At 44.1% G+C, this 27,136-nt stretch overlaps 1 protein-coding gene across 1 annotated transcript in view; it reads right to left on the bottom strand.

Moving 5' to 3' along the window:
• Nucleotides 1-331: 331 nt before the first annotated feature.
• Nucleotides 332-27,136, bottom strand: part of adgrl1a (adhesion G protein-coupled receptor L1a) — a 52,642-nt gene continuing 25,837 nt past the window's right edge. The window contains 22 exon segments of the mRNA XM_029436854.1: nt 332-5,296; nt 5,437-5,454; nt 6,866-6,988; nt 9,795-9,891; nt 11,024-11,179; nt 11,426-11,594; nt 11,716-11,807; nt 11,983-12,049; nt 12,338-12,558; nt 13,014-13,223; nt 13,814-13,987; nt 14,089-14,297; nt 15,255-15,377; nt 15,823-16,003; nt 17,754-17,792; nt 18,042-18,227; nt 19,212-19,315; nt 20,703-20,996; nt 22,225-22,255; nt 22,257-22,553; nt 23,817-24,081; nt 24,301-24,508. Coding sequence (XP_029292714.1) covers nt 4,395-5,296; nt 5,437-5,454; nt 6,866-6,988; nt 9,795-9,891; nt 11,024-11,179; nt 11,426-11,594; nt 11,716-11,807; nt 11,983-12,049; nt 12,338-12,558; nt 13,014-13,223; nt 13,814-13,987; nt 14,089-14,297; nt 15,255-15,377; nt 15,823-16,003; nt 17,754-17,792; nt 18,042-18,227; nt 19,212-19,315; nt 20,703-20,996; nt 22,225-22,255; nt 22,257-22,553; nt 23,817-24,081; nt 24,301-24,508 — 4,166 coding nt within the window. The 3' untranslated portion in view covers nt 332-4,394.

The raw sequence follows: 27,136 nt of genomic DNA, 5'->3' as shown, positions 1-27,136 counted from the left end.
TCTGTATAGGAAAATCCTGTCGCATTTGTTAGCACTCTAAAAATCTCGCTTTAATCGGCTGATGCGGCAGTGGATTCATTTTCACATTTCTTTAAGGAAGCATCCATCTGTCTTTCTTCCTCTACAGGCAGATTTGTTTTATTCAATGAACAAACGTGAGATCTGACACGCCAGCTTGATCAATTTAAAAAGTGATAACCTCTGGACTGCAAACCACCAACAGAAAGCCATCAAAAAAAAAAGCAGCTCATCCATCTCCTTATCTCCAGATCCAGCCCTGCAGAGCCTCACAGTAACCCCCCCCCCCCCCCCCCCCCCCTCTCTCTCTCTCTCTCTCTCTCTCTGAATTTGTGACATCAGTGACATCTCTGCTGATGTTGTCCACACTCTGTCCCCTCTTGGGCCAGTCTTTGCAGACATACAGTAATGACCCCCTGCTCCCCTGCTGCTGTTGAACTCACACACCAGTACTCTCTCCCCCTCCCAATCTTTCTCCTGGTGTGATATTGGCCACACAAATTACTGGTTAAAAAAAGAAAAATGTCTGTGTGTGAAAGGGTCGACTGCGAGTAAACGGGCTGTAGGCCTGCTGGGACCTCCGCTGTCTAATGATAGACTGAGCAATAGTTTACTCTCCACTGACACTAAGCCTCAAGGGTGAGACAGCAATGTGTCAAAGGTTGGGCATCCCACCTTTTAAACAACTCCCTACCTAACCACTGGAGCACATGCATGTCATGCTTGCCACCAGCATGGAACAGGAATGTTGTATAACAGACAAGAGGCGGGAAAAGAAAGCAGAAAAGAGAGCGAGGGCGAGTTCACTGCAGTAAATTAGTAACCACTGTGTGTTATTATTGTAATCACAGGTTTGGAGGACTTTGAATGGTGGAGTAACTCCCGTTGTGTGAGCCTCTGTCCCACAGCATGGGCCTCGCATCTTCTACTGTATAATCACTATCATTTACCACAGTACAGCACTTCTCTGTTTATTGAGATATTAATCATGGATAAACAAAGCTTTTGACAAAACAAATTAACACTCTCAAAAAAGTGCTGCACTAATGGAGTCCATTGAGATTGATATTAAAATGTGGATGAGATGGGAGTGGGGGGAGGGAGGGAGGAAAAGAAAAGGAGGTAGGAGGTGCTGGAAAAGAGAGACGCAGGCCCAAGGTGACGCACATTCCTCCTCTCATGGGGAGCGCCTGTCTAAACAGTGTTTTTCCCTGGGGTGGGTCCAAGCTGAGCAGAGATCAGCGTCAGCACATTATGTCAAATACAATTAATGGAGGGATGGAGTTAATGATGATGGTGATGAGAATGATGTGGATAAAGATGATGATGGCCGTCTTGTGTTTCCCATTAACACTACCAGCCCGGAGTGAATTGTGTTATCGTCAGTCCTGCTTGTTAAAATACATTCATTTGTCCTCAGTTGACCTGTGGGTGCTACCTCGGTGCGGCGGCCCACCATCGAGCCACGAGATCCGTGCTTCACATTGTCCGGCACTGCAGCAGAGCAGAACACATGTGCATATTGTCTTTTCATTTGTAAACACAGGACATGCCCAAGTTCAAATCCAAAGTCATATAGCATCAAAGCAGTATTGCACATGTTCCCCCTATGGCTCAATGATACCAGGGTCTTCTTTATGAGCCTCGTCGCGCTCTGCGGCCCTTACAATGATACTTACACGAGTGATTTGAATAACAAGAATACATGATGGCAAATCCTTGTAATCCCTCTCCCTTATCTGTCTTTAACCCTCTCTCTCTTTCAGCCACAGGAGCCGCAGCTAACAGCTGTCCTTTGGGTACTCTTAGAAGTGGGACAGTCAGGCCCCAGCCAAATGTCACACTGCAGTGGACGCATCTATTTTCTGCTCACGTTCCGTCCTCACATCACACTCTTTTGCTCGGTGCCGGTTTACGAGGGAGACATTAAAAAAAAATTAAAATAATAACAATGCCATGAATGCATCAATGTGAATAAATATTCCAAAAACATACATAAAAACTGATAAATAAACCATAACAAATACCGATAAATACAGCGTTTGAGAAGGCAAACTCAGTTTTTTTTAAAGGTCAGACAGATTTCAGCTGGATGAAAGGAGCCTCATGAGCGGCTGTCTCTTGACAGCTAATTTCTCAAATGTATCGCTTGCATAAGGTGGCATATTGGAAACATGTTCCTCCCGATCAGTCAACCCTGCTTGTCATTTTCATGGTGTATGGTTATCTCGCGTCTCCCGAGGCGGTCTTATTTCTCCTGTCCTCCTTGTACCTGAACAGCACGGCAAGAGAAACTTTCATTTGAGGCGGAGAAGTTATGGCAGCTCTCTGAGATGAGTATCCCCCTTGTCTGATGAGCATTCAAGTCATGTCACAAAAAATAGCCTTTCAAATGTGTGTGCACTTACAAAGGTCTGGTGCACAGCACGCACACACACTCACACACTGGACACGCACACAACCGGCCATTCAGACACATACATACTTACACACATGCACACAAACACATGCACACAGGAAATGAATTAATTGTCACATTAGGCTCTGGAGTAGTGCTGAAACTATTTTTTTAAGAAACAGCAAAATGCAATATTCTCTGATAGGAAAACAAATGTCAATATCATACATGCGGAAACTCATGTTGTTAAAAGTATGTAATCTGGTTGCATCTTCCAAATAATACAAGAACAATCCAAATCCCTTTATGGATGCTGTTGTTCACCCACAATGCTTTATCGTGCCTGTGAGGCACAGTATGACATTTGGCGACATCTATCTCGCTTTCCGCGCACCTCCCGCCGCTTTCGGCAATTCCACCCTGGGAATGTCAAAGGTCAAACATTAACAACATGTAATGGATTATATTACATGAAAATTGTGCCAGGATTTTTTTTGTTTACAGTTTTTCCATTTGTATAAATAAAATCTACTAGACATTATAATCCGTCTCTCTCTCTCTCTCTGCATTTCTCTCTCCATTGGACCCCTTAAGAATGTTCCACTGAATGGCACAGAAGAGCGAGAGATCAAGCTACGGGGGAGAGAGATCGAGTTTATCATTCAGTTCACAAACTCCAAAACATTTTATTTTTTTCTTTCGTTGGTTTGTTGCAGTACAAGAAGTCATTTTTCATAGTATTTGTTACTTTTTGTTGCTTTTGATCATCTGGTGTCTCTATTTACATAGAAGGAATAAAGTAAATTCATGTGTGGTTCCTATGTACACGGCTATACCAATTGGTCGACCAGTGCGTTTGCGGTGTTTACAGTCTTGCTTGTCACAACCACACACAGGAAACAAGTCCACTTCAACTGGCTAGGCTCTAACAGCAAAGTACAGGGGGAGGGGGCGACAACAATCCGCTCTCTGCAGCCCCCAAAGGATGCAGACCCACAGTCAACAAATTGAATACTCTCTTTAAAACAATAGCAAGGCAGTCATTTAACTTTTCAAATGCCTAAAGCAAACAACCAGAGAGAACAGTGGAGTGGATTGGCCAGTCTTATGGGTGCAGGTTCTCCTGCTCTGGAGGGGTGGTGCAGCACCTCCTGAGTCTCCGTCTCTGCCTCTAATCCACTTCTGTACATAGTCGTCGATTCACAGCAAAAGAAAATGAAGGCAACTATTCTGAATCAGCTTCCACTGCCTGCTTGGAACATACGCTCTTGTTCCCTTTTACTTAGATGGAGTATGGTTCTCACTTTTGATGTTCAGTAATGAGCACTTCTGGATTGTGAGTGTGCGTGAGTCTGTGTGTTTGTGAATGCTCTAGTTTCTGTTCTGGCTCAATAAAAGATATTTTTGGCAACAATGAAGAGCTTTCTGTGAGACATCTTTTTAGGTTTTAATAGTGTACTATATGCCCTGTCTCCACAGCTAACTACTCCTATCAAATGATGACTCAAAAAAGACCGATGGATGGTACGAAAGGGAAACGAGATAAAATATAAAATGATACTCCCATCTCCGTAGGCAGGTCTAAAGAGAAATTACATAAAAAACTTTAACAAAGTTTTGAAATATCTGAAGGTAAACGGGGTGGATTGTGGTACATTCAGAGTGCTGGACTTGGCCTAAGGGTACCAAAGGAACTAGGGAGGACTGGGGTTGGAGAGAGCATGACGAATGCTCTGCGGAAAAACTCCCATCACTCATTTCCAGAATACGGGGGAGGGTTAAAGATAAAGGCTGATTCTGCAGAGCCAGCCACGACTCCATCCTGAAGGTCACTGTTTGCTCATCTGTTAGCTAAATAAAAGTCAAGACAAAGAAAGGCAACCAAACAAGCAGAAAGTGGAGAGACGTGAGAACGAGGCGGGCTAGGAGGTGGCTTTGGCCATCACATTAGTCTCCAACTTCCTCCTTCAGGCTCCAGTCACAGGCTGGTGACCAGCTGCATCTGTCCATCTCCCTCATTATGGGCAGGCTCCTGAGCCTGGTGTCCCTCCCCACTCGGTCTCCGGTGTGGGACCTGGTAGAAGGTCTGCATGGGGGCCCCACGAGAGCCCAGGGCGGGCCTCCCAGAGCTGTAGTACAGCTCCTCAGGGGGCTGGGCTGAACGGGGAACCACCTCCAGGGGCTCAGGACTGCTGTCGGGGTAGGGTGAGTCTCGCAGGTTGGTGATGCTGGTGTACAGGGAGTCACGGGCAGGGGAGTCTGGCGCTCTGTTGCCTGCCTGGCCACCAGCACTCTGGCCACTGTGGCCGCTGTGGCCCAGGCTCTCGGTGAGGTCGGCCGTGTAGCTCTCTGACTCCTCTGGATCGCTTTGGTAGAGGACCGACTGGGCTCGCTGCAACAGCAGGGGCTCCTCCAGAGCTTTATAAAGCAGCTCCACATCTTGCGGGGTGCGCTGCCGCCCCTCTCTCATAAAGTCCTCGTCTTCATCCATCATAGACGGCTCTGGCCCGGCACCCGTTGTCCCCCGACCAACCCCGCCATGAGGACGTCCCCTTGCCAGGCTGCCACACACCCTGTCTCCTACGTCGACTCCTCCTCCACCACCTCTCAGGTTGTTGTGCACAAGCTCAGAGATGATCATTTTCTCGAAGGCCGCTGCATCAGAGAGGTTTCGTCGGATGCCTCCGCCTCCCAGTGCCTCTGAGCTGCGGGGATTGATGAGGGGCGGGGGACTGTCTCCTCCCCCACCACCAAGGAAGTCACAGCTGCCTCCGCCTACACCCCCTGGGCCACTGCGCAGGGAGTAGCTGTTGTTGAAGTTACCATTCAAGGGAAGGGTTTCCATCCCACAGGGGTCGCGGGCCTTTGATAACGTACTCTCTGGACCATAACACAAATAAAAGAGACACAGGAGACACAAGGGCTTGGCATTATTATCATAAAGTCAGATTCAAGTGTGAGATGGAGAAGAAGAAATATCAGATGGTAAAATGATGTTAACTGAGGTGAATTACACTTACTTGGGTCACGGAAGGTTCCTGTGCGTCCCAGAGAAAGTCATGTGGAGTGAATAAAATAAAAGACACTCGTCAGTAAGTGTTCTTTAATGGCGCAACATTAACTTGATGTATTCGTTTTAAGACATTTCAAAAGGGAACCATTAACAGAATAAAATATATTGTCCATTGGCCCCTTTTGTTTCTCTCCGTCTCCCTCACACTCGACATCAAACCCTCCAACTCTTACCACACACACAAACACATGCACAGTCACATTAACTCTGATTTATGCAGACGTGGTCCTGTTTGTTTGACACCATATTCCTCCAACATTTAAATCTAAGCCACAGAAAATACTCAGGATATGTATTTACTGCTGTCACTGATACCTGGATACATACATAATTCATGCAAAACCTTGTACAGTAGCAGTAATGTTTATTTTATGACTTTCCTTCAACACACCACAGATGTGCTTTTTCTCCCAAATAACATCACACAGCGAAGCAAAAGCCACAGCCGCCCAAAAAGTGAGATGCGTGTTCATTTTTAAAAATGTAATGCGTAGTATGACTTTAATCAACGTTCTTCGGTGGCGGTGTGGGTAATTAGACATTCTAATGAAGTGCTCTCCATACTTCCTCTCCCACTCTCTTCTAAAAATGTCTTGGCTGCCAGGCCTGTGGCCATCAGGCTTGACGTATTGTGCGGAGAGGCTTTAAAATATTTAACAGAAACGCCGCCTTAAATTTCAGTCCTCAGACACGGGGCCTGATACTCTGCGGGTGCACAGCTCAGCCAGCAACCACACACACGCAGTCCCTTACCAAGCGTATATTGGGACTGTAGAGGAGCAATTACCAGAACATGTCTAAAATTCAGCAGTTATATGCACCCTAAGAGGGGTATGGGAATGCAGCAATGCGATAAAACAGCCATCGAGCTGTTTAAAGAGACTCTGAGAGAGAGGTATAAAAACACACACTGGCACTCACACCTGACCCACACCCAGATGGAACGTCCCCGGCACACCGAGCTGTCCGATCCCTTTCTATGGCCATCATGATTCAAGCAGACTACTTATTCTGCTTGGAAAATAGGAAAACTGTCCTCAAGATTTCTGGCAGTCACAGCTGTAGCTAAACTTCCAAATCAATTTGTGGCTGTTCTCATACAAGATTCAAGATCTGACCAGATGGCTGTTTAGGCCGTAAGCACTGTTTGGCTCTGTTCTGTTCAGCCTCGTGAATCTGTCTGACAGATACAAAGTTGGAAAAAACAACACGCAAACAGTGCAAAATCACTCAAATACATTAATGAGTTTGCGAGTACGATGTCAAACCACTGACGTAGTAACGCACAGGAGGCCAAGCAAGCTGCCTGAATACTGCATATCCACACGTGCTGACAAGACTGCACACACAGCATAAAGTATTTATGAGGAGCTAACCGGTAGAGTTGAAGACGCCAGGTGAGGGTGGGGTGAAGCTCTCGGCCAGCAGAGTGTTGTAAGGAGAGGTTCCAGTGCGAGTCTGTAACACCGGGTTCGTCAAAAGGTGGTTGCCCATGGTCGCTGCAAGGCACAAACATTTAAAAAATAAAACAGAATCATAAATAGGCTCTTATCTTTGCCTCAAATGTATGCAAAGCAATCACAAGCAGAAACACGGCACACAATAGGTGTAACACTCTGAAATTCAGGTTTCCCGACTCAGTAATAACATCTGGCATCATAAAAATATTTACTGTTTATTCAGATGGGGTTATTTTAGTTATGCCGGTGCTTTATGGAGTAATGCATTTCACAGTTCTCCTCAATGTTTATGACTGCTGATTGTAACCTTTGAGTAAAAATACAATTGCAGGGGAAAGGTACTGTTTGGAGCATTGCCATTATTTTTTTCCCTGTTGGCTCCTGACAGTGTAGTCAGATGGGGTAGAACAGTAATGCATGTCATTATGTAGTCGAGGTGTGCAGCCATTGAAACACAGTTAATTTCCCAGTGCAATGTGAATGCCACTACAAGACAAATATAATTCAAAGAAATGACAGAGAGAATGTTGTATAATGCCCATGTATGGCTCCAGCCTGAGGCAACTCAAACAGAAATGCCATGAAATTAAAAATAGGACAGCATGACGGAGAGTAGTCGAAGGCAAAGTGCAACCTTCAGGTCTCACGCCTACCGTTCATCACACGGCGAGGGAATTCTAAAAGAGTCAAATATGCACTCACACACAGCTATTTATTTGTCATTTTACCTCCTCTTACACTTCCGCTGTCCATCTTTTTGGCATGCCACACAAACCCTCTCTCTATCATTTCTGGCTCGTTCTGCTGTGTCTTGACTCGACCACATTTCCCTCAGTTCCTCACGCCAGAATGTTTATAAACAACACCAAATTAGTTGGGATTAGCTGTCTGTGTATCTCATAGGAATATCCTGTAGAAAGTAGCTTTAAGTGGGGAGAGAAAGTAGGGCAAGGGGAATCATGGGAGGCTGTGTGTGTGTGTGCGTGTGTATGTGTGTGTGTACTGCACGCCTTGTCTTCTGGACACATTACTATTGTACTTATTTCAGAGATTGCGGTTTATAAAGAAGTGAAGTGGAGAAATCAAAGAGATCCGAGATGCCAGTGATAACGCCGCAGCGTATCTTCTCCAGATTTGGCCTCTTTAATTACTCCTTCATGATAGCGCCTCTCTCTCTCTCTCCCTCTCCCTCTCCCTCCATCTCACGCTCCCATTCGTCTTTCACTTTCTGCCAACTGACAAACTTCTCTCAGAAGCACAGAAAATAAAGGCTTTCCAGCACAGTTGTTGTGTGTTTGACAGCACAACATGAAATGATCCACAATGTGTGTCTCCAACAGCCCTGGTGATTGCTCTGTCGTGACGAAAAGCCCCGGAATCCAACCCAACACACACACACACACACACACACACACACACACACACACACACACACACACACAAACCTCTCATCCATGCAGCTCACTCGTAGCACCCTCTTTCTCACCCCCTGCCTTGCTCCTGTCACTCTCCTCAATTAGAATAATTACCCCCTGTTCGCTCACACGCTAATCAGTTCATTAAAAACAAAATGGATGAAATTAGCATAGAGAGTGACGGCTGATTTAGCAACTGCTTCTGTTGTCATCATCAACAACCTACCCCCCCACCCCCCCCAATCCGGAACCTGAGCCAACCTCGATCGTCTCCATGTTACTGATGGCTGCAGCGGTGACGGCACCAGTTGCTGAGGCTGAGAGCGTCAGTGACTTCGCACACATTTATTTATTTATTTTACTCGTTAAATAATTGCTAGTGCACTATTCATGTGCTGTGTGGAGTTCAGAGGAGAAGGCATGCGTCACTGCATTCAGGTCAAGAAGATGTGGATGCAATCGATCCCTTGATACTATAAAAAGGCTGAGAGTTCAAACCAGTGCTGGCAATCTCAGGTTAACTGGCAGCTATTACAATATGTATTTATATAGTAATGGTATCACAACACATGCAATTCTATAATATATAGACACGACTTATGTGGAAGATAATGAAAAACATTTTTATAAAGCGGAATTCAAACCTATATGAGTAGAAAGAAACGTGTGGTTATATTGTGATATTGAATATTTGTCTCGATCCTTGTTCAAATGACTTTTTTTTATTTATTGAAAAACTGGAAATCTCAAAAAAGTAAATAAAGAAATAGAGCAAAGACGGATCGTCTTCGATAATGAAAGATTTCACTGCAACTGGCTGCAAACTATTTTTCCTGTCAAAGAACTATACTGTGATAAATGTGATTTATGATGTGGTCAAGTGGCTACACTACCATTTTCCTTAAGTTAATTATTATCACTAACTGTATATACTGAAAGATTAGAAATACATTTAAATCTTAATTTCAGTAAGAGGATTTTATTACGACCCACCCACACACATATTCACAGTGTTTGAGCTCCATATATTTACTACATAAGCGCTTTCACTGACCAGAGGCAGCCGCTGCACTGCGAACTGAAACCCATCAACCAGCCTTCAACCTTGTGTTATTCAATTTAAGCTATTACTGCTGCTAACTGCTATTTGCTGGCTGGCCCAGTTGCTGCAAGGCAATCTGAATCATTAGTTAACCTTAATACACCGAGCATGGGAACATATATTTCATCATCTTGTATACTGTCACATGTGCACATGGATAACAACGCTTTGCCTTGGCTCTGTCCACTCTATTCCAATGCTTTATTTATTTGTGTTCACTTGTGTAAGTCTAAATGTGTGTGTGCTAGAATCTATGCGTGTGTGTGTGCATTTAAGTGTGTATAAGGTAAAGGAGGGGAAGCAGAGCAGTGATGGAGGGAGGCCTCACCGCGGTTGAGTGTTGGGGTGCTATTGATATCTCCCGCCATGAAAGAAGATTCCGTCTGCTTTCGAACCGTGTCGTTCCACATCCTGCGGATCCGACTCTGGAAGAAGGAGCAGAGCTCAGTGAGTGGCAGCAAACAGACAACAAGATAAATATAGAAACGCGACGGGTAGACGTTGTAACTCAGTGGGGCTGCTGTAATCAAAACTGTGGGGCTCGCTCTAATCCGTAAAGAACAAAAGGCAAACATGGTAGACAAAGAGATTGAGGCGTTGGGTAAAGAGGCACACAGCTATGTCATGTTATCATGAGGCGGGCTAATAAACTCGAGCTGTGTCAGACATGATTGCAGTAGCTGATTCTATTGTTATTTAGAAGCGTCTCATTACAGTGTGGGAAAGCTTGTTTGTTGATTGTGTGGAGTGTCAATGTGTGTGTAGTATGTGTCTGTGCCATAGAGCTCACAGCAATTTCCAAATGTCTTGTGTGGGGCTTGTGTTTATATATAGCACATGGACTTCAAACGATATCTTTTTTAATGAGTCATCTACTCTGGTAAGCACAGGGCTGCCAGTAATGGACGGAAACAAAAAAGTAAAAACTTTACAACAGACAGTGAGCAAGCCGGCTAATTAGAGCGGCTGTGCAACAGAAAGATCTAATGAACACGTCACATATAATGATGTAACATACTTTAATACCGCTCTGTCACGGAGAACAAAATGTTTCGTAACGACGGTGTTTCACCTTCTGCACATCTTTTTTCATGGGCAAATGGAAATAACGCGACTGTGGTCTGAAAAGTTAAAGTCAATTCAAATGCTTTGCAAAGTAATCGCTGACTCATTGTTATTGATCAGCAATCAAACCCTCGCAGGCGCTATCATTTTGTACTCTAAAACCTTACATAACGGAGCTTTTAAAATGTCCCCTTGTTTCCAAAGCTATTTATTTTGTTTTGACACCCTGTTTGACAGTGTTCTAAAAAAGAAAGTCAGTGAGTATCAAGAGAGTCATTTGATTCAAGAACATTGATTTTTCGTTTCATTTCACCAAAACAAGCTGATTGCCACTGAAAGCAGAGGCAGATATACTCTTCATTTGTTCAGAGAAAAAAACTATTTTAAAACTCAACAGTGGTCTGGTGGATCTGTAAAGATGAACAAACAAGTGTGCCTGCATCGTGTGTTCACTGCTTTGTGTGTGTGTGTGTGGGTCTGCCCTGCTCGCACCTGCCGGTGGGCCGCTGCGTGGCGAGCTTGGCTGCCGCTGTAGTAGCGGTTGTTGGCACGCAAGCCCGAGTTCTTCAGGGAGCCGTGGGAGCTGGTGGTGGAGGTGCGGCTGCAGCAGTAGGAGTGACGCAGACACTTGCTGTACTCCTTATGGACCTGTAAAGAAATAACACCACCAGCACAGCGGGCACAGGTTTTAAAGCCACTCATAAACCCAAACACTTAGTTTCAACAGCCTGGACCCAACGTGAAGCTTTTAACCCAGGGCGATAGCAAAATGCAATCAAACATGGATGCTTAATATTAACCACACATGCATATCTATCCATCTTCACAATAGTTCATCTGCTTAATTATAATTACATCCATTAATAGTAAGTCTTCAAAGCCTTGTAGTATTACCTTCTTTTGCAGGGCGCAGTGGAAGATGAAGATGAACATGCCCTGGAAGGCGTTGAAGGTGGTGAAGAGGTAGGCCATGATTACCGTGTTCTCATTGATAAAGAGGAGGCCAAAGGCCCACGTCATCCCCAGCAGGAAAAGCAGAGCAATGGCCCCCAGAGCCCATGACCTGAGGGAGGTGGACAAAGGAATGTTCACAGGAAACTAAAACAATTTGGTTTATTTATCATGAGCTTATGTTCTGCTTTTAAAACTCCAGTGTGACTCCAATTAAAAAAAACTGAACTCACTTAATGTTATCCAGGCGGCTGGAGTCAGGTTTGAGTGCTGAAGAGTTGCGAATCATCTTGTGTAAAGTGATCATGAGGAAAATGAGGTTGAGCTGGAAGATAGGAAGAATCAAATAAATGTGTCGTGAACTTTACAGTCTGCTCCAAAAATACTGACTTTGCAATGTTAATAACCTCATAAAGCAAGCGTGGTGAAATACATTTGGTTCAACTGGGTAACATCAAAATGGAGAAGGGAATAATACTGTCTGACAGTAAAGCTAATACCATAATAACAAATGAAACAGGTCCAATGAAGCTCCAGATGAAGTAGTTATCCACTCGCAGCCAGCATCTGGAGTGGCACAAAGGAGGAGAGAGAGTTACACACAACTAAGCTCACGGACACACACATGGGCACGCACGCACACACATTCAGGCATGCAGACATTATTTCCCTGTCTCAGCGGATTATCTTATGAAGGCTAATCATCAGGCTTTGGCTAAGTGTGTTCAGAAAAGCCAGTCCGCAGGGAGGTGCAAGAGCCGTTCACACAGCACTGCATATTACATTTCCAGCTGGGGGAATAGCATAATCCTACTTCTCAATCTGCAGGTGCAAAAGATCTGTCTTCACACGTACGCTTTCTTGGTCCCATAGCTCCTGTAGTCTATGGCTGCAGAGATGCCCACCACCAGTGCGGGGAAGCAGTAGCCGCACAGATAGTAGTACTTTTTGCGGGAGTACTCGCTCTCAAAGACCTCCACCAGCATGAGATAGAGTTGCACACCCTCCAGACACATCCAGGAGAAGGCAGCCAAGAAGAAGAAATGCAGAAGGCCAGCAAAGATGGGACAGGCAATCTGAGACCAGCAGCAAGGGAGAGAATAGAAGAAGAGGACGAATGAGAATATTAAAATGAAGAAAGAGAAACAGTTAAGATCAAGGCGTATAACCGGAGAGGACAGAACAGAGGAACTATCAGGAAGAAGATCCCATTCACAGAGAAGAAATAAAGAGCAGCCACCTGGGTTTGTATTGAGCGGTAATTCATTACTTAGGGCAGGACATATTTTAGTAAAGTAGTAAGACACTGCATCAATTTTAGTTTCGCAGTTACTATTAATATAATAAAGAAAGTTGACATTTGTGTTATGTTGGAACTTTCTTTGTCAGTTTCAAGAAACTGACCTTATCTAGTGACTCACTTTCATAAACTGAGCTTTAAAGAAGGGGACTTTATAAAAGAAAACAAGCAATCTCATGAGTCAGACCCCAACGTCTTCGGCAGGTATCTAACACGCGGCTACGAACTCACGTGGTATTCTGTCTTGTCGATGCCGATGAGGAAGAGCAGCTCGGCGATGAAGAGGTTGATGCAGAGGTTCTTGTGGATGGTGTTGCGGTCGGTCTGCAGGCCCCGCAGGAAGCAGAAAGTGGAGATGCAGATGGCTAGACACACTAGGGAGATGACAATCCCCACCCAGGTGATCACAAACAGGATCAGTTCATGCATTCGCCCCTGGTACTGAAGTCCGGGTCGTGTCGCGTAAACAAAGATGGTGGGGTGGGGGGGGTTGAGAGTGTGGAGGGGAATAGGATGAAAACAGAGGGCAGAGGGACACAGATACGTAGCAGAATCAGACAAATAAAGAGGGAAAGATATTGGACAAGGCGGGGGAATGGGAGGTGAGGAGTACAGAGATAGATGGGAGAAGAAACAATAGGGGGTTAGATAGACAGAACAAGGGGAGGGGAGAAAAAGAGCAAAATTGCTTTATTTAATATTTGTAAATATATGCAAGGAGCTAAAGTGTAGAGACAAGAGACAAGACGTCCTGAAAAAATACATGACATTCAAATTGATGTGAATGTCAGCTCGAAGTAGCAGGACATGAATTTGTAAGCATGTGCCTCCCTGAATGTCGGAGTGAAAGGAGGAAAAGAGAAAATTCAAAACAAAGAGCTTGTCAGCCTTGAGTGGGTACATTAATGTGCATGTGTGTGAGGGTGTGTGACTGAGAGTGAGCGAACGCTAATGCTCGCACGAATGAACGTCTGCATAAATTACACGGCTTCCGTTTTAACCGTGCGCCTGCCACGCCCTTGTTTACTTACATCGGGCTCGTGATGAGCCATGAGCACGGCGAAGTTGGTGAGGTGGCTGCAGGAGCAGGTGGTGTGTGTGCTGTTGGTGTCCAGCAGCTTGCAGCCCTGCGACGACCACTGGCCCGTCATGGAGCGCTCAGAGTAATTCCAGAAGGAACAATTTGGAGAGTAATAATTATCCAACTGCGGAAAAAGGAAAACATAGAGAGGGATGATGGAAAATGTCGAGAGTATTCTACGAGATAGAATGTGAATTAAGCACGATAACGACTGAATTAGGCCACCTGTAGGTGTTTGAGTGTGAAGACCACCGGGTCAATGAGAAACACTCTGCTGGACTCTTTGTTGATGGAGGCAGCAATTACATGGGAGTTGACCGCCAGGCGCCTCTTATCGTGGCTTGGCACATCCACTTCCATCTTCACTGTGGCGTTCTCAGTGGACAGGAAGGATCCCAAGTTCTTATAGAGAATGAACACCACCTTGACTTGTCCTGCACGTGAAGAGTAGAGAATGATGAAGAGGAGGAGAATGAAAGAGAGAAAATGTGAGTACAAGACCGAAGAGAAAGGAAGCAAAAAATAAATAAATAAGGTAGCCGTTATATGAAAACAGAGATGCAGACAGAGCAATAAAGAGGAGTGGAAGGAGGGTGGGGGGGGGGGGGGATGCGAAAGACCAAATACAGAAATGGGGGCATAATATGGTAATGGCGGCGAGAGTGGCAGAGATAGAGAGTGGGGAGTGACAGGGTGAGCGAGAGGGAGACAGAGAGAGAGAGTTAGTGAAGGTTAGAATGATGGTAAGGACCGTTTCATTTTGACTGGTGGAAGAGAGCGAGATTTAATGTGGAGGGCAATGGAACATTCATCCCTCAAGCATTCACAGATCTCTTATTATTCCATATGAATATTTCATGTGCGTTTGTTTCAATCATTCTAATCTCGTTCCCACTGCAGAGCCGAGCGGAGACAGAAAACAGAAAAGGGAATGGGATGAGGGGCCACGGAGGGAGGAGGGGAGCGATGGAGAGGGGGGGGGGATGACAGAGGTGTGGGGGGAGAGGGGCGGGGGGGGGGGGGTTAGAAAAAAGAGAGATGAGAGAGGGGGATAAGATGGCGAAGAGACGGAGCGAGGGAATGGAATGGGGAAGAGAGGAGAGAGAGGGAGTGCTGAGATTGCTCTGTCAGACTGGGGACGATTGTAATCTACACGCCTCCCCAGCTATTCTATTAAGACTGCTGTTAAGAAACCATCAAGAAAAGAAATTGTCTCAGCACTTTTGTTAATCTGATTAGCCTATTATTATGAACCAATAACTTAGTCAACTGCATGCAGATTGTTTTAAGCTTGCACGGAAAATGAAAGGGAAACATAAGAGCGGGCTACACAGGACAGTAACATCTTTCAGGCCTTGGGGTGAGGATGGGGTGAGGCAAGGGAGGCTGACCGTTGCGACTGTACTGTTTGATAGTGGAGGCTGAAAGATGGATGGTGCTGTCGCTGGCATAGTTCTGTGGGAAGGACAAGTCCTGCAGGTCCATCTCTGTGTTCAGGACATGCACCTCGAGATCTGGTGGAGGAAACACAACTGGAGGTTTAATTACACAAACAGTGGTCAGAACATGTGGAACATCCATACCATATCGACTTATCATACCATATATGGACATGGCCTTGATGCAACAATAAACAGCAGGGTTTTTTCTAACATTATAAGACGTGGGCAGAGACGTTTTTGTTAACAAAGCCAGAGAGTCCATTTCATTCTTTTCACATTCCAATTTCCGAAATCTGAATATACTTTATTATAATAATTAGGAAGTGGATTGCTTTTTTGTCTCTTGCATTATTATGCTTTTATATTACCATTAATATAAAACGTGGTATAAAACGGTCTTAAAATGACAATAATATTGTTTATTTCTGGGACAATATATTGTCCAACAAAATCAGTATTGGTGACAGGCCTATTCATACACCCACCATAATTAGCACCATCAAAATTGGTTTCTTACCAATGCTTGGCGCTCGATCAGAGAAGCGATTCCCATACATGTTGTTGGCCAGCAGGAAAGCTCCTTTTTCCAGGACGTCCAGTAGCATGGTGGCAGTGTGGGCTTGCTCTGTGCTGTTCATGTCCTGCCATGACTCCAGGGCTTCGGGACGCAGCAAGTTGTCCACTGTCTGCACCACCGCCTGGCAGACGCAGGAGGCGTAGCATTCATTACTATCACTGAGAACACTTCACTACAAGATGCACACACCTGATTAGCTGATGAAGGAGTAACAAACTAATCAGGAACTAATAACTAATGAATCGCCCGTTCATAGTTACAGATGTGGTGTGAATACATGAGTAAATGCTCTAAATAATGATGTTTTATTTGTCTTAAAAAAAAATCTTTTTAGTATTCTTTCTCATCCTTGGGTAATTCGAGAAGTAACAGCTCATTCCCAATTAATTTTTAGAAGCTATTTCTCAGTTCACTGGGATTTTGCTCTACTTTATGTGAGGAGACACATAAAATGTAAGTAATGGTAAGTTAATCAAGAAGTACTGCACATGATGGGACACAAAATCACATGTTCCTAATGTTCGGGAAGTAAATCTGGAACAATTGCTTAAAGAAATGGGTTAGTATGCAGATTCTACCACTTCAGTAATAACTATTCATTAGACAATCTAAAGAGGTTTTGAAGGAAGTGCTATTAGCTATTAATAATTCAGTAATTATCTGTTAGTGCTTGATTTGTTTGTCTCCCGTTCCTTTTTAATTACTCTTTTTGTGTACCTCGTTGTTAAGTGAAACCCTATTACCTGACCACTTTAATGTACAAAGCTACTCAGATTCCACTGTAATTTCCGAGAAACTCTCCACTCCTCTGCACTACATTTATTACTGAGCTATGTCAGACATATTACCTTTCTATTTCACACTTACAATTCATTTAATGGCAATTTTGACGGCTGTATCAGCTATCCAATTTATTGGAGTAGCCTGCTTGATGAATCATGTAATTCTCTTGCTCAGGCCTCTCAAAATGAAAGATTGACTGCTGTGTGGAATAAAGACCATTGCCGTTCACAAAATGAATTTAGCATCAGAATGCACTCTATCTACTCCAAAAAAGAAAAAGACAGAGGGTGTTTTTGGTTTATCCTCAGAACAGAACTGAGGTAACTTGCAGCGAATGACAAAAAGTAATGGCTGGTTACATACTACACAGCAGCCTTTAAATTCATCTTGCACCAACGGAGATCAGAAGATGTGGCGTCATATTACAGCATTCTGCAGACAGGTCAAGATACACGAAAGACTGTGTGCTGCAGAGCGCCGCATTTCATCATTACAGAGAAGCATACACGAGGCCTTTTCATGATATTAGATTACGGCTTTCTCAGAAGCAGAGATATTGCACAAATATTGGAAAACAACAGAAGGGCGTAGTAACACAAACTGTTGCCTTTCATACAGTACTATCGTCAAATTGCATCTTCTCAGAGCCACAGATATCGTGTCGTATTGTGCAACACACTGATGCCGCGGCCAATATTATACACTTAGGCTCAATCACAGTCCAACAAAACTTAGATTACATCTATGAGCGATGAGTTTCACATAAAATGAACCCATATTTCAAACGCATGTACACCATGAGAAAATTGAAAAATTACCAATCAGCTTTCATTGCTCTGGGAAATACTACACCAACGTCTGCCAGGGGTTATACCAAAACTCACGCTGCTCTTCAAGAAAAAACACCCTCTATAAGTAATTATTATTATTCCAAAGGCCATATAAATCATTATACAGAGCATTGAGCCAAATAATCTCATCCACAAACCTAGTCTACTCAAGGATTTATCTTCCCTCAGTTATTCTAAGTCGCAGAGCAGTGCTACTCCACAGGCATGTAAAGCAGGCAGATAAAAGAGAAACGCTACCTGGATGTACGCGCGACAGGTCCGCTCTCGCTTCTGGAGCTGGAAGGGAGAAAACAAAGCATGGAATTAAACAGCAAAATAAAAAAAACTGTAAATTAAAAACTCACTCATCCTTGCATGTGCACTAGGGGGGTAAACTCGCATTAACCTCAGCATCCCTTTCTAATGCTTAAATTAAATTTATATGTTTGTGTGTGTGTGTGTGTGTGTGTGTGTGTGTGTGTGTGTGTGTGTGTGTGTGTGTGTGTGTGTGTGTGTTTGTATGCGTCTGTTTACCCTTTCTTTTACCTTGTTGTAGTTCCGTGCAGCGGACTCTTTGTTTCCGGGCCTCAGGGCCTGAAGCTGGGCGTCCAGTATGTCCAGCAGTTGCTCAATCAGTCGCACGGACGAGCTGACATCACCGGCCTGGATCCGGCCCCGAGTGTGGTTCACCAGCTCTCCAGCTATGTTGGCGGCATTCTCACCGCTCTTGATCTGCACGTGAACACACACGCAAACGAACGCATGCATGCTTACATACAGCGATAGTGTAAGTATGATACAAACACATCTGCTTTAATTAGTCTATTAAATGTTTATATGTACATTAACATTACAAGAAACCACATTTTAAGTTACTCTCAATATTAGACTAGTGTGTTCAGCGATCAGATTTCCCCAGACCCCCTCCAAAAAGAGTATCTTAATTATCAGCCCCTCTTACATCATTTGTAATCAAAGATGGACCTTGTAGAACACATTGTGAACTTTTTATTCTCCCTGGTGCTGTTTCACTTACAAATCACACCCTTAGCAACCACTTTGCAATTGGAATTGATTTTTGCCTAAAGGAGAAGGTATAATGGATTCTTCCAACGATGTTACTTTTCACTGGGATGCTGCTTTCCCTACCAGGCACACACTTTGAAAACCTTTAAGAGAGTCGATGAGGGGAAGGCGTGGCTAAGTAATCAGGGTGTTCTTCTTCATAATTGAAGCCGCGTTAACCAGCTTAATTTGACTTCACATTTATATGGACTGAAATCTGATTACTGCCCAAATCTGGATTGATCAGATTACTACAGTGTATATAGTAACACTGTTTGGCCATTTAAATAGCAGTGAGCTAAGGTAATATCATTGTGCATCATCTAGAGACCATGATGTTTAGCTACCACACAGGTATAATGCATTATGTGAGACCGTAATGGAGAAATAGAAGTGGCAGAGTACTTTGCAAGCGGTGGAGCTCTCAGCCTGATTTTTAAAAATAATTTAACCTAGCTGTGATTAAAGTATATTACTGAAAAAATGAGAGTTAATTAAGTATCAAGAGCAGATGCCTTGTAATAAAGGGTCGGTTGAAATTAGTCTGTATTTTAATCAGGCCAGCCTTGGAGATATGTTAATGTGTGTATGGAGGTGGACAGGGAGGATGGTCGGGGCAGTGGGGCAGAGGAAGGGGGCTCCAGGTCTCACCTTCTGGGCCACCTGGTTGACCCACGGGGAGGTGCAGTTACTAAGGTCAGGACCCCGTGGGTTCCACATGACCTGCTCCACCAAGCACTGGAACGAAGCAATGCCTGGATACGAGCAAAAGAGAGAGGAAACAGAGGAGGGGGAAGTAATGGAGAGATAATAAGCATTAGGTGTCTGCAATTAGAGAGGAAAGTGTGGAAGAGAGGGATGAGCAAAAAAAATAAAAACGATATAAATTCTTTTCTACTCGGAAACGGAATGAAATTAATTTTAAAAATGTAACGCACAAAGTGTTTGAAGATGAGAGGGAAGACGGAGGGAGGAGGCAGAGTAAAAATGGGTCAGAAGTGGAAAAGGTTCAATAATGGAGTGTAAGGCAGTGAGAAAGGGAGGGAAGAGAAAGGGAGGAAGAAGAAGACGGCAGGGGCGGACCGTGCTTTTATGCTCTGAAAGGAACAGTTTCAAATAAATACATACAGACGTACAACATAACATTTACTGTGCGCACACGGACACACACACTGAAGACATCAGGTATGATACCTCACTGTCAAATAAAAACACCTAAAGTGAAGCACCTTCCCCCAACCTTCATTTCCAGCTACGTTTTTCTAGTTACCTGGGTTCAGAGAAAGGACACCACACAGGGATAAAGCCAGAAAATGGTCTATATGCTGCTGCTAACACAAATAACCAACGTCATGTCACAAATACAAGGCAGGGGGAAAAGGGAGAAGAGAGACAACAGAGTGAGAGAGAGAGAGAGAGAGAGAGAGAGAGAGAGAGAGAGAGAGAGAGAGAGAAGGAGAAGAAAAACGCAGAGATGACAGAGACAATGCAGTAACGCTTCACAGTTGTAGAAGGATCAGAGCAGATGTGGCGTGGCATCTCATACCCCCTTCTTCTCTCTCTCTCTCCCACTGATTTTTCTCTCCTCCTCCATCGACCACAGATTGGGTTTGAGAGCTTTGCCAAGACGTGGCGATTAAGCCAGCTGCTAATTTAATGTTACTGCCGTTCACAAAGAGAACATACAGAAACAGGGAAAGGTGTTTGAGAGGAAGATGGAGGGAGATATTTATATTGTTGTGGCTTAAGACAGCTTTTTGATTGCTGCATGTTTAGAGGTAAAGAAACTAACATGAAGGGGGGGGAAGCCTGTGTTGTCTAGCCTTTCATTTCATTATTCACCACTTTCAATCAGCTCTGTTTCTGTGGGAGATGAGCCTTTCATATGTGGAGGACGGGCTTTCATCTGCAAGTCCACAGGGACCGTGCCTGCTGGTGGGATCAACGTAGGGACAGGCGAAGACAACAGTGGAAAATAACATGCGTGAAAGCACAAACATGCTGATCACGTGGGCACATGCTGAGAGATATACTGCACGCACAAACAGGACATACCCGCTTCAACATGAAACAGACATGTTTGTTTCATGGAGTGGAAGAAATCACACACGTTTAAAAATACACACATGCAGATGTCCTCACCTAGAGATCCTTTGGGACAAGGACGATCTACTGTTTCTCCTCGCTGCGTGGTGGGCCACTGCACACCACGGACCAGCTTGGGATCACAGACATGGGGCTCCGGGCCTTGAGGAGAGAGGGGTGGTCGGCGGGTGACAGGCACAGTGGCTGTGATTGGTCGAAGATCAGGGTGCTTGTTGATGGAGCCGATTGGGCGTGAGGTGGGGGCCAGAGGGCGGATGGTAGAGGGGCTGGCACTGGAAGTGAAGGGCTTGGCTGGAAGAGTGGTGGTCACTTGGGTGGTGGTCAGAGGGCCTGAGGTAACCCAAGAGTAAAACAGAGAAAAACAGAAGAGTTAGATGGTACAAATGAGTGAGCGAGCGACATTTAGAGAGTTACATAAGGATGTACGGGATATGTTAGAGAGCAGCAAAAGCCGACAGCAGAAGCCAGAAACAGAGATCAAGAGAGTGAAGGACACATGCATGTGAATTTAAGATGTCTCTCCGAAGTTGAGTTCAAAAGTTAGCCTGACAATAATTGGGGTGACAAATACTTTTTTGAGAATCTCAAAGCCTGCTCTCCAGAGAGATGAGAGAAGCAGAGGAGGAGATGGAGAGAACACATCGTCACAAGTCAGGGAGAAGTAAATAATTGATCAAATGTATCAGAGAAGTCGCCATCACTAACAACCAAACCTAATGCGAAGATAAAAGCAACACATCACAACTACAAAATCCTAGCTGATCAAACGCAGAGGCAGCGCACACACTGTGAGTGCCGCCGCCCGTGCGTCTCTGCCTCTACTCTCTCTGGGCCTAATTCGAGCTTTATAACGGCCTTTATGCGACTCACATATACAATACATCCAAAGCCTGCCAAAATGAGGTGTGGTGTTCTCATTTCATCCTCCCCCTTATCATTTCAAAATGACGTTTTCATTATCCATGACCAGAGAAGTTGATATGAAGTGCTACAGCAGTCATACCTGAGAGGCTGCTCTTTACTGTAACTATGGCACGGGATGGAAACACAAGGACTTGATATCTAAAGCATTCAAATGTCAGGTAAGAAACAGCCACAAACCCATTCTGCATGGGCTGTTCGAAGTGTGCCGCGATCAAGCACAAAGTAAGAATTTGCCAAGCAATGCAAAAAAAAGAGAAAATGCATTGCAAGTAAATAATATATGTTATCGGAAATAAATCTGTCAACCAAAGTAATTTCTTGTGTAAGAAAGCTGTAAAGTATAGTCCTAATGTTTCTACTAATCTACTCTGCTTTCCATTCCAGTCGGGCGTTACTATTTTACTATAAAATATTTAATGAGTTTCCAGAATACCTCATTACTATTACCAACACATCTCAGTTTAGTTGTGGAAAACATTCACATTTGTTTGTGATGAGCTTTTAGTTTCCCACCAATTTACAAATCCAACACGAATCACAATTATAGACTAAAAACAAAAAGTTACTGTACACACACACACACACACACACACACTCTGTGCTTCTGTGTGCCTTCAGTAGGATCGCTCCTCACCTGTGGTGGGGTCTGGTGGTCCGAACTCCAGCTGAGTAGCGCAGCACGTTATAGTTGTTCCAGACATAAAGCTGGTTGTCTCGAGGGTTGTAGTCCACGGAGGAAATGTACTGATACGGGTTTGGGAAAGGGATGTTGACAGGCTCCTCGCGGCCTTGGTTGGTGTTATAGGCATACATCACCATGTCGCCGCCTGCTTCGCTGTCATCATCCTGGTAGACGGACCGCACTGCGTAAAGCACACCACACGCCATGAAGGCGTTGGATGCCATCCTCTTGTCAAAGCTGGTCTCCCAGGTGCCTTCAAAGCGCAGGGTGTAAGGGTTCACCTGCGGGCAAAGAGGAAATGTTGAACTCGGCCGAAGCTTAATGTATAAATGATCGTACTCGGAAGCTTGAAGAGAGAGTTTGGTTTTGGGCGGGGATTTGACTTTGTTCTTCAGATTCTCAGTTATAGGAGGTCATAAAGTTCAAATGTCTTCATGACTAAAAGAGCAAGTCTACTTGCATTTGATTTCTATGTGTGGAGTTTTATCTATATTTAAATGCTGAAAACGATTTGATGTAACATTTCCCATATTAATCATGTTGAGCCCACAGCAGCACAAATGGTACTTCTGTACAATAATGTAAAGATTTATAAGCAGTTAATTAAAAACTAATTAAAGCCTCTTCTTTGGAGAAGAGATATTTCTGTGGTTTTAATGCAAAGCTGCTTCTGCTAAATATACCTTCAAACTGTTTTGCCGAGGAATAATAGAGACCTCCGTGTGTGTGTTGCACTCTGAGCAAGAAAAATAATAAAACTCCTGAGAACCCAAACAATTCCTTGATGATGAAGGTGATCACTTCTTTATTTATGACTTTGTTGCTCCATTATTCTCCACCCTCATAGCTCATGTAGGGTTTGATATTTTTAGATGGATAGTTTAACTTATACAGTTAGAAAAACAATTTCCTGGTTAGGTCAAAGATAGTGATAATAAATGGGACCCGTCGTTCTGAACAGAACATTAATTCAAACTCTGTTTGTGTGGAAACTCGCTGCCTGATTGCAGTTTTGTTTGTTAAGAAACAAAAAAACAACCGGTGTTAAAATATAAACGTTCTTAAGTTCACAATGATGGATTGTGTTTAAAGCTTGTCAAGGAAGCAGCGCAAAGTAATGTGATATGTTTAAAACAGTATGCAGCATGTGATTCTAAACTATTGGTATACAAAGCAGTCAATAACCTAACAATGCCATTGTTTTATGATTGTAAGTCATACAATCATAAAATGTTAGAGGCCAGAAAGAAACGTGTTGTGTATGTAAAAAAAACTAATCAAATATTTATTTTACTAGTGAAGATTAGATTTTAGGATATGATTGGATTTGAAAATAGGCCTAACCTTTTTCTGATTATTTTTATGTAACTCTTTCTTGGCCAACAACGTCTCATTTGTCAGTGCACCTATGTAATCTCAATAGTAAGTCATTCAGGAGTGACAGATGACCTTTTGCCTGACTAGTCTAATGAGATTTAGATATAATCCTCTGCTGCATTAATAATCTACATCTCATCCCCTTCTGTGCTGCGCTGCTCTCCCACCTGGCTGACCACCAGTCGTCCATTGTTGGCCTCAGTGGCGTAGATCACCCAGAGGCCGTTCTCATCCACAGCCAGGTCAATGTCTGATTTCCCCCCCCAGCGGTAAGGCGAGGTGTCATGGTAGTTAGCGTTTGTGATGATGGCCTCGCCGCTCTTGATGCGTGTCCGTAGATCATACTTGACAATGTTTCGTGTGCGTTCTTTGTTGTAAAACACGGCACCGTCGTACACAACAAACCCTGTGCCGTCAACTCTGTTGGGCAACCTGTTGAGAGAGAATCGCATGAGTGGTGCAAAGAATTCAGAAGAACAAGTCAATTCATCTACTCTGCATGACACAATCCTAAAAGATGGCCTCACTGTGAGCAAGCTGACGCCACAGTGGGACCACTGCTATCACCACCCATATACACATGAAAAGCCAATAAATCAATACAGCAGCAGATGCTATTTGATCATCCATGACAGTGGGAGGCGGCCTCACTTGTAGGTGGTGGTGGCTCGGTTCTGTTTGAAGTCTTCCCAGGAGGCATACTCATACAACATGTCGGTGCGATAGGGGGTCCAGGGCATGATGTACAGACGGTCTCCAGACTGCAGCGGGTCCTTACACCACGCCCCTGCCTGGTGCTCCGCTTCCTGCAGAGAGCTGGCTGCCTGAACCCGCAGCAGCGTCCCCGGACACACAAAGACTGGAGCAGAGGAGGTGTGTTGAAGCAGAGAGGAAGAGAATAAAGGAAGAGATAGAAAATTAAAACAAAGCATTGTAAAAATGAAAGATATTATGGAGATGGCAGGGGAGGGAGAGGAAATGGGGAAAAGGCAGAAGACCATGGACTATAGATCAGGAGAGAGAAATGGAGGGGACGGAGGAAAGATGTGAGTAGATAAAAGTAAGTTGAGAATTAAAAAGGAGACAAAGAGTAGGAGGAGAATGGGAGCGAGTGGGAGAGTGTGGAGTGAGGTGAGGTACAATATCAGATTTAAAATGAAGGAACATATAAAAGCTCATTTGTAGAACATCAGCATTGTGGTCGGAAAGCGTCTGGATATGATAAATGGGAGATTTCTCTGTGCCGCCGTGGCTTAGATGCAGCCTCTAATCTAATTTATCTTGGCCTACTTTGTATTTGATTGTGCATTTTCTATTTCAAAGGCTTCTGCCTCTCTGCTCTGCCACTGGGTGGTAAAACAGTAATTGTGCAGCTTGTTTTATTAGGACTCAAATTTGGCTCTCAGTCAAGAGTAATGCCTCAAAGAACAAAGCATCCTGGGGTAAAGATGTGAGTTTGGACAGGCCTCCACTTCTTCCGCAACAGAAAATCTGCTTCACACACCCACACGCACAAATGCACAAACAACAGTCCCCATTTCAAACAGACATAGATGCACACACAAACATACATGGGAACCCTTGCACGCTATCAGTATAACAAACAGGCACACACACAGAGGATGTCTACTTTAGGTGGAGGTCATCCACTGGGGACTGGTGTAAATTGGCTGGCTGACGCAGTGTGTCCCTGCCTGATACAGAGAGTGGCCTGGGACCACTGGGCATGTCAGGTGATATATGAGGAAAGCTGCTGGCATCCTCACCACTCTGACATCACAGGGGTACCGGCGACAGAGAGAGAGAGAGAGAGAGAGAGAGAGAGAGAGAGAGAGAGAGAGAGAGAGAGAGAGAGAGAGAGAGAAAGAGAGAGAGTTGGAGGCACTACAGAATAAAACAGCTGAGGAGTCCCCACGTCTACTCTGCCAGTTTATTTATGTGGCTCTCTGGCTTGGGGTTGCGACAGAACCAGACACCTGCTGGTCACCTCATGATTGAACGCATCTCTGAACTAATTGGACACTGCAGGGGTATTTGGACACAGATGACATACAGCACACATGGAAGCACAGACACACACACACACACACACCCGCAAACCATCCCAATACACACAAGGACAGAACACGACATGCATGCACACACGAACATTGACTGTCACACAGTGACTGTTAGAGTGATGGATCAGTGTAGGCTAAACTGTTTTGAATATCGCATGGAGTCTGGAGCAGAAGGAGAATCATAATAGAGAGATGGAGGAGCTTTCTCTTTTTTGCTGTCTGTCGTGATGCTGTTGTTGTTAGTGGCTGCTGATCTGTGGTGCTGGGCCACTTAGGAATTAGCCTGTTCTGTCTGAGGGGGTCCAACAAGGATTGAGACCGGCAGCCAAACAGGAATCTAATCAAGCTCAGGCATAAACAAACACTCTGAATACAAACTCTTCACAGGGAGGAGGCTTGTCATGCTTCATTGTCAAACCAAAATGCTCCCTTAAAAGCAGGGACGCCTGAGGTGTTTGCTTTGCAAATATGAACGTGGGTGACGGAAATATGCAAAATAATGTTCAGAGCAAATGTTAAATCTGGCACTTTCAGACAGCTGAACAATTAATTTCTTGACTTACATCTATGCCAACTCTCCCTCACCACACAGTAGACTGACATTTTCATCAATCCGGACACAGCATGAGTTCACTGAAAATAAACGGAAGTTGTGCTCCAAAGCATTGCAAATAAAGGCCTTAAAGGGTGAGGTATTATCGGAGCAGAAAGCAATAGAGTGGAAAAAAACAACCACTAAAAGTAGGACACTGCCTCAAAAGTAAAATGCTACTGTAAATAGAGAAATAAACAGCACGCAGTGTCTCTGCGTGTAGGTGACCCATAAACAAAGCCACTAACACTCTGCCTCAAGGTAGAATAAAGGACAAAGAAACACAAACATGCAAGCCTGTTCAGTCACCAACAAAGGATGAACAACCAAAGAAAAGCAAAGTATTAATATGAACACTCGCCTCCAACTTATCTGATGCTACGATACAGTGAAACGGATATATATTACAGTAAAGAACATCAAATCTGTTGGAGTGCCAATGGACTGAAAGCTGAGCCTATGGCTGGAATTTATCATAAAGGTCACAGAAGGAAAACCTAATAGTCACGTCTCCAAAATGTGATATTACTTGACTAATGTGGTTGGTTTCAGTGTGTGAAGATATGGTGGTGCATGACTCACTTTGCTGCTGTTGTCTTTATCAAGTTGTACCTTGCACCTTCAAGCTAAATAACATAGAAGAAATATAACCCAGCCATTGTAAACGTACTAGTTTTTGTGTTTTTGATACAATACCGCAAATATTAGTTGAATCTTTGGATGCCAGTTTAAAAGCAATAATAGAATTTTAGGATTAGATTTGGAGCTTTAGAGGAAGAGGGGTAATGCACGACTGGCTTTAAGTAAGTGACAAAAATGCTCTACAATCTATCAC

The sequence above is a fragment of the Cottoperca gobio genome, chromosome 8 (genome assembly GCF_900634415.1).
Source record: "Cottoperca gobio chromosome 8, fCotGob3.1, whole genome shotgun sequence".
In the NCBI taxonomy this organism is placed as follows: domain Eukaryota; kingdom Metazoa; phylum Chordata; class Actinopteri; order Perciformes; family Bovichtidae; genus Cottoperca; species Cottoperca gobio.
Note: the sequence above shows the minus strand (reverse complement) of the source record. Positions and strands in the feature narration are given on the sequence as shown.